The sequence below is a fragment of the Rhagoletis pomonella genome, unplaced genomic scaffold (genome assembly GCF_013731165.1).
Source record: "Rhagoletis pomonella isolate Grant_MI unplaced genomic scaffold, Rhpom_1.0 Rhpom_scaffold_00001, whole genome shotgun sequence".
NCBI classification, from domain to species: domain Eukaryota; kingdom Metazoa; phylum Arthropoda; class Insecta; order Diptera; family Tephritidae; genus Rhagoletis; species Rhagoletis pomonella.
In genome coordinates, this window is record NW_023458555.1 from 79,274,861 (window position 1) to 79,281,243 (window position 6,383).

General features: G+C 40.4%; 1 protein-coding gene across 1 annotated transcript in view; it reads right to left on the reverse strand.

Annotated features, from left to right (window-relative positions):
* Window positions 1-867: 867 nt before the first annotated feature.
* Window positions 868-6,383, reverse strand: part of LOC118747995 (intraflagellar transport protein 88 homolog) — a gene marked incomplete at both ends in the record, with an annotated part of 259,784 nt that continues 254,268 nt past the window's right edge. Inside the window, 1 exon segment of the mRNA XM_036482255.1 lies at window positions 868-1,792. Coding sequence (XP_036338148.1) covers window positions 868-1,792 — 925 coding nt within the window.

Below are 6,383 nucleotides of genomic sequence, written 5' to 3' on the forward strand. Positions count from 1 at the left end.
AAGTATTCTGTTGATAATGGGTGCAAGTACTGCAAAATTTCATGTTCGTAGCTGCATAAATGGAGAAGTTATAACGAAAAATCTAATATCTGAACAATCAGTTGTATGGGAGCTATATGTTATAGTGGTCCGATTCTTCCGGTTCCGACAAATGATTAATACATTATAAAAATACACCCACCAACCAAATTTGATACGGATATCTCGAAAACTGAGAGACTAGATTGCATACAAACAGACGGACAGACGGACAGACGGACATGGCTAAATCAACTCAGCTCGACGTTCTGATCATATAAGTATACATTTTAATGGATCTATCTCTTTTTGTTCTGGTACTTACAAACATCGGACCAAAGTTATAATACCATTTCATGCTCATGAAAGGTATAAAAACGAAGGGTTCAGGAACTATGCGAAACCTATTTTCATGTTGTACTCAACCATAGCAACAACCTACATTGGGTTTGTTCCGGGTGTATTTCATGACTTTTTTTTGTAGCTCCATGTAATTGTATCAGGATTTATTGTTTGCTTAAGAAGATCTACCGTCGCGTTTTTAAATACAAAGATTTTTTTTCGAATAGATAAAAAATTGTGTATGTATGTCAACCGCCATATTATCGAGGTAAGAAGTATGTGCATACATATTGTTACCTGTGTATAACCACGTAACCACATAACCTGATAACCAGGTAAGTGTAAACAACCTAATTATGTTTAATAAAACTTAGCACTTTGACGAAATTCGCAGCTGTATAACTTTTCTTTTCGCTAAATTTTCAAACTATGAGGTAAAGATATGTATGCATGTATACTTTTCTCTGGGACGGTATAATATAATAGAGGCAAGGAAGTGAATATTACCGCTAGTGCCTCTGTGTCCTCTCGTAGATATTGCTGAAGGTAGCCTTTGATGCTGGTAGCGTTGACTGATGTTACGTTCTATTAGTATTTTATGCAAGCGTGAGTATTCCACAGAGTATTTTTCATATAAATCTTCCAGTCCGAGTGATTTTGTTACTTGCACCAAAGCACGGATACATGTTAAATGATCGGGAAATCGTTTATAAATCTTTTCGAAAATTCCAAAATATTTTTTAGGAGATAAGTAAGAATTGCGGAAACAGCTTGCAAATCGCAGCATAAGATTCGGATCGTTAGGATTTGTTAGTACTGCACGCTCATAATAATAAATAGCTTTCTCTATTGCCTGTAATTTGATGTAATATGAACCAATAGAGCTTGCAATGTTTATATCACTTGGGTTAATGCGGTAAGCTTCATTGTAATACTGGTTAGCTTCTTGATGATCCTGCATCTGCTCGTAAATGCTGCCAACCTTCTCGAACAGTCGTGAATCGGTGTCGGCTGCTGAGATCCCCAAAACTTGTAAATAAGAATGCAGTGCGGCTGATGTTAAGGTATTTTGAATAATATTGCCTGGAACAGAATTCTGATGCAACATTTCCTGCAGATTTGCCAACTGAAAATATACGTTAGTATGTTGTACTGAATGTGGCACCATCATTTGTACTTTCAGCTGTTCAAATTGCTCTTCAGCTATCTCCAAATTGTTGCTTTGCAACCCGACCAGCCCGAGATTATAATTAGCTTCAAAGTTATCTGGTTGCACTTGGAGAGCGCGTTCTAGCTTCTCGCGTGCAGCACTATAATTTTTGTGCTCATAGTCAATAATGCTGGCATTTACAAGAGCCATATCGTTTGCCTGCAGTGCACCGAATTCATTTAATTGATTTACACAATGCGTTGCCATATCAAAATTACCCAACTGAAATGAAAAAATTTAAAAGAGATATACATACATATATGTACATAAGTTAATTCAATATTAATGCAATTTTATTGGAACAACTGACAGCACTATAAATGACCCTTTCAAGACAAAAGCTAACAGTTCCTCGGGTTTAACTGTATATTTAGTGTAAATGCCATCTTTAAATTAGGGCGCTAACCGTTTTATAACGCCAACAAATGAGAGCGCGCTATACTCAAATAAACGTCTAAATTTTTTATGCTTTCTCATTTTTTTTCATTTCGTCTTTCTCTTTTCTGCCCCCTTTCTTTCTTACGGTTTTCAGTACCCAACTTCAAGACAACACCATTTCATTGTCTCGGCGCAAGCGTCGCGGAAAGCGGGAAATGCCTCGATCCTATCCTCTCCTACGGACAATTTTACCGACGAAGGACCTGCTTCTTCCGAGTCGGCATCGGTGGCATACAGCGCGGGGTCCACAGGAAACACCACGAGTGGACCTGTGGACCTACCTACGGGTGTGCCCAATACCACGCTAGATAATTAAAGCGACGCGGGCTCAGTATCTGCCTACGTAGGGTCGATCTACAGTAGGTGGGCAATGCAGGACGAGGACCAGGGTCTGGTTTCCGAACCGGAGGAGGACTATGACACCAGAAGCACTAACTCCGAAGATCGTGCAGATCCTACAAATTAATCTGCACCACTCCACGGCAGCCTCGGCTGCCCTCCTTCTTCGCCTCAGCGATAGGTTAGGTTGGGTTAGGTAGAACTGGCTGGCTATTAAAAGCCTCACATAGATAGATTTTTTATTATATGACTTTATTCTTTTATTTAATCTTACTGTATACAACCTACCTTTGTGGCCTCTGTTAGAAGGCAAGAATGATAGAATAAAGAGATTGCGCTTTGCGCAGGTCCGTTACTCTTGTTTACAAATCAGCTGTTCGAGTGTTGACGTCATAATATAAAATTTTTGGTGGGAAGCGTATTGGTTTGCGAGGGAAACGTATTGGTTTGCGAGGAAAACGTATTGATTTGTGATATTTTTGTTAAAGTTATAAAATAAAAACGTTGTAAAATGAAGTGCGCAGTTGCGAAATGTGGAAAAACGGCGGCAGAGTGCAGTTTGTTTACTTTTCCTTCAGATCCAGAACTTAGGAAAAAGTGGATCCAGTTCTGCCGGCAAAGCAAGGATTTCCAATTTAAAACTTGCTATATTTGCTTGCATCACTTTGCAAGTGAAGATTTTGAAAATAGTCTGCAGTTTGAAGTGGGTACGATGTTTATTTATTTCGTTTATTTTGTTTATATTAATGAAAGTGTTTAAAACATTTCTAAGGTTATGCAAAAAGAAGATTGTTGAAACGAGGCTCCGTGCCATCAATTTACAAGCCCGGTGATGAAAACCCGGAGCATTCGCAAAGAGTTCATCGTCGTCAAAATACGTCGTTAATATTGGGTTTCATTGAAACGATATCCTTATTTGATGCTGTGGGCAGGCGTCACAGTTTCAGGTAAAATTTCTTGCTTATGCCTTGGCAGTTTAATTTTATGTTGGCACCGTTTGCATTGTATTTCCTGAAATAAGTACGCATTGGAAGTTAGTAAAAAGTAATGTATTGTCGCAGATGCTACTTACCATGCTATGAGCACGCCCTTGCTCAACGAATTGGCCCTTTTACGCTGTTTCCTGGTTAGCGCTCTTCGATTCTCTGTAGTCTTTCTGGCATCGTATAGCTTCTATATTTGTTTCCAAGCCTTGGAGCTATGCACTATTTGCTGTGGCTTCAATTTCATTTGGAAATCTTACTCGTTCCATTTGCCAGCGCAACGGCGGCCACAGAATGCAATTTTTATTTGAACGCCCTACTCACTACCTGGAATAAAATAATAATATAAATAATGTAAAAGAAACACAAAATAAATTTACCGACTTCTCGATTCAATAAATTGCCACCAGATTGTTTTATTTTAGTCTTTCAACTAAATTTTATGCTATATTTACTTTTTTTCGTCGAAATTGTATACGATTTGACAGATCGCCAACAACAACTTTTATATTATGACGTAGATGCGCAGAACGAAAAATTTTTGCACCCCTATCGGCGCAATATTTGTATTCTATCATTCTTGGTTAGAAGGGAAGTGCTGGACATCACCCTTGTTTTGCGCGGTTTGTCAGATCGGATAAGGGACTAGCAGGTGAAAGAAAACTAATTTTCGGACCAACTCTACATTAGCTTTAAGCTCACTATTGGTCTTGCACGAAGAAGCGACCCGACTGGGCAAAGTACAAAAATACGCTTTCGGCCTCTCTAAACAGATACGCTTCCCGCGATCAGTCCTGCTTGTCGTTAAGACCTGATGAAGCGAGTCTCTCGAATACGAAGTTTGTTTCTCTAGGTGAGCAAGGATTCATCGTCAGAAATTTACGAAGCAGTGAACTTTGTGACAAATGCTTGTAACGCTGCTTTCAAAGCCTCCTGCCCAAGCACCATCACGAAGGGCAAAAAGAATCCTCAGTGGCGGAATCCTGAAATTTAAGCACTGAAGAAACAAAGCAGGAGGCTCTTCAATCAATCCAAGCGAACGGGTCTTTGTCAAAAAAAGGCGAAAGCAGGATCTTGCCAAAACTTCTGCAACAACATCCAAGACTGTATCCAGAAGCCGAATGGTTATTGGACGTCTTCATGTAACGAAATTCTGTAGGTCCTTATGAGCGCTCACTTCACGGGCTGCTCAGACGACACCTCCGGCAGTTCTCCTGGTCCTAGGACCTACTTATCTCTGCGTCATACCGTCAGGGACGTCGTAAGTAATGAGAGTGTGGAATGGGCTTTAATGTCTTTTCAGCCCTACAAATCTCCGGGATTTGACGGAATCTTTCCCGCTCAACTACAGATATCTGAGGACATACTGTGCCCCTGCTTTCTCAGATTTTATAGCCTGCACAACTCTAACTCAAATACCATATGAGAAGGCAAAGGCGAAATTGTATTCCGACCAAAAGGTCGCTCATGCTAAACCGAAGGATTTCAGGCCTATAATCCCCACTTCATTCTTTCTTAAAACTCTAGAAGGCTCATCGGCTAATATATTCAACGAATTATAAAAACATACAGCGTCTCCTCGAATCAGCATACACATTCCAAGGATAGGTACGTGGAGACTGCACCTCACGAAACCGTATCGACGATTGAAAAAGGATTGCCCTTAAAGGAATACACGCTCTGAGTTTTTCTCGAAATCGAGGGTGCTTTCAACAATGCCTACCCATAGTCTGTTATAAACTCCTTTCTTATGGCGGGGGTGCAGCGGGGTCTGGTAGAACCTTCTCGAAAAGACAACTATTTTATAAGAACGGGGGGATGGTTATATTACAAAGTCTGTGACCAGATACAAGCACAAAGGAGGCATTCTCTCCCCTCTACTCTGGAATCTTACCATGAATACAATACTTCTAAGCTTAAAGGGCATCGGTTGTCAAGTCATAGTATACGCTGATGACATAGCAATCGTGCCAACGGGCAAACATCTTCAGGTCCTGAGTGAGTTATTGCAAAACGCACTCGGTCTAGTCAATGTCAATCCTACCAAGACAGAAATGGTACTTTCCATAAGTATAAAACTACTTTATTTAAACCTCCTACCCTAGACGAGGTTTACTCTCTTATTCGAAGTTAAATACCTTGGAGTTATTCTAGACAAGAAGCTGGACTGGAAGCGGAACATTTAAGAACGCTCCAAGAAAGCCATAACGCCCTGTATGCCTGTACGACGGCTATAGGCAAAAAATGGGTAATAAGTAAAACCATTTATAGTACACTGTATGTCCACATCTGTGATAGGACGCATCCTTTTCATCGTATGGTGGAACGAGTGCAGAGAACAGCTGTCATGCTCGCCACGGGAGCACTGCACACTACACACTGAAGTAATGTTAAATCTTCCACCTGTGGATCTCTACGGCAAATTTCGGACCGGCTGCAGTCTGCTTAAATACGATCCAGCCGTGGGGAGACCTCAGATTCGAGTACGCAAAAGTACTTGATAATCTACTCTGTTTGGACAACGAATTCTCCACAAGAATCCCAGAAAGGAATGAATGAAAAGGGGCCACAGACTTGAACCCAAGGCGTACGGCCATATATACAGATAGTTTCAAGCTTAATAAAAGAGTGGGTAGCGGGATTTACTCTGACGAGCTCGCGCTAAACCCCAATTTTCGCTTACCGGACCATTGTAGCCAGTGTTGCCAGGTCTTCAGCATGGGATAACGTCCCTCTTGGTCTGAAAGAACGTTATTTCCTACCCAAAAACGTCTTTTTCAGTTGAATGTACAAAAAATTGTTCTTATTAAACGTTTATTGTATACAAAGGTACATATCGAGCCCTAACCGCCAAAATAACGTAAGCGACATTTTTTTCTTTTTGTTGCAGAAATAGTCCTAGAGCATTTAGAAGCATTTCTGCATCAAAAAGAAAATTTTGTCGCTTACGTTATTTTGGCGGTTAGGCCTCGATATGTACGTAATGTATATTAAAATGTAATTTCGCAGTCATCGACTAACTCTCGCGCTGATAAGACGTTTGTTTTTCGCTT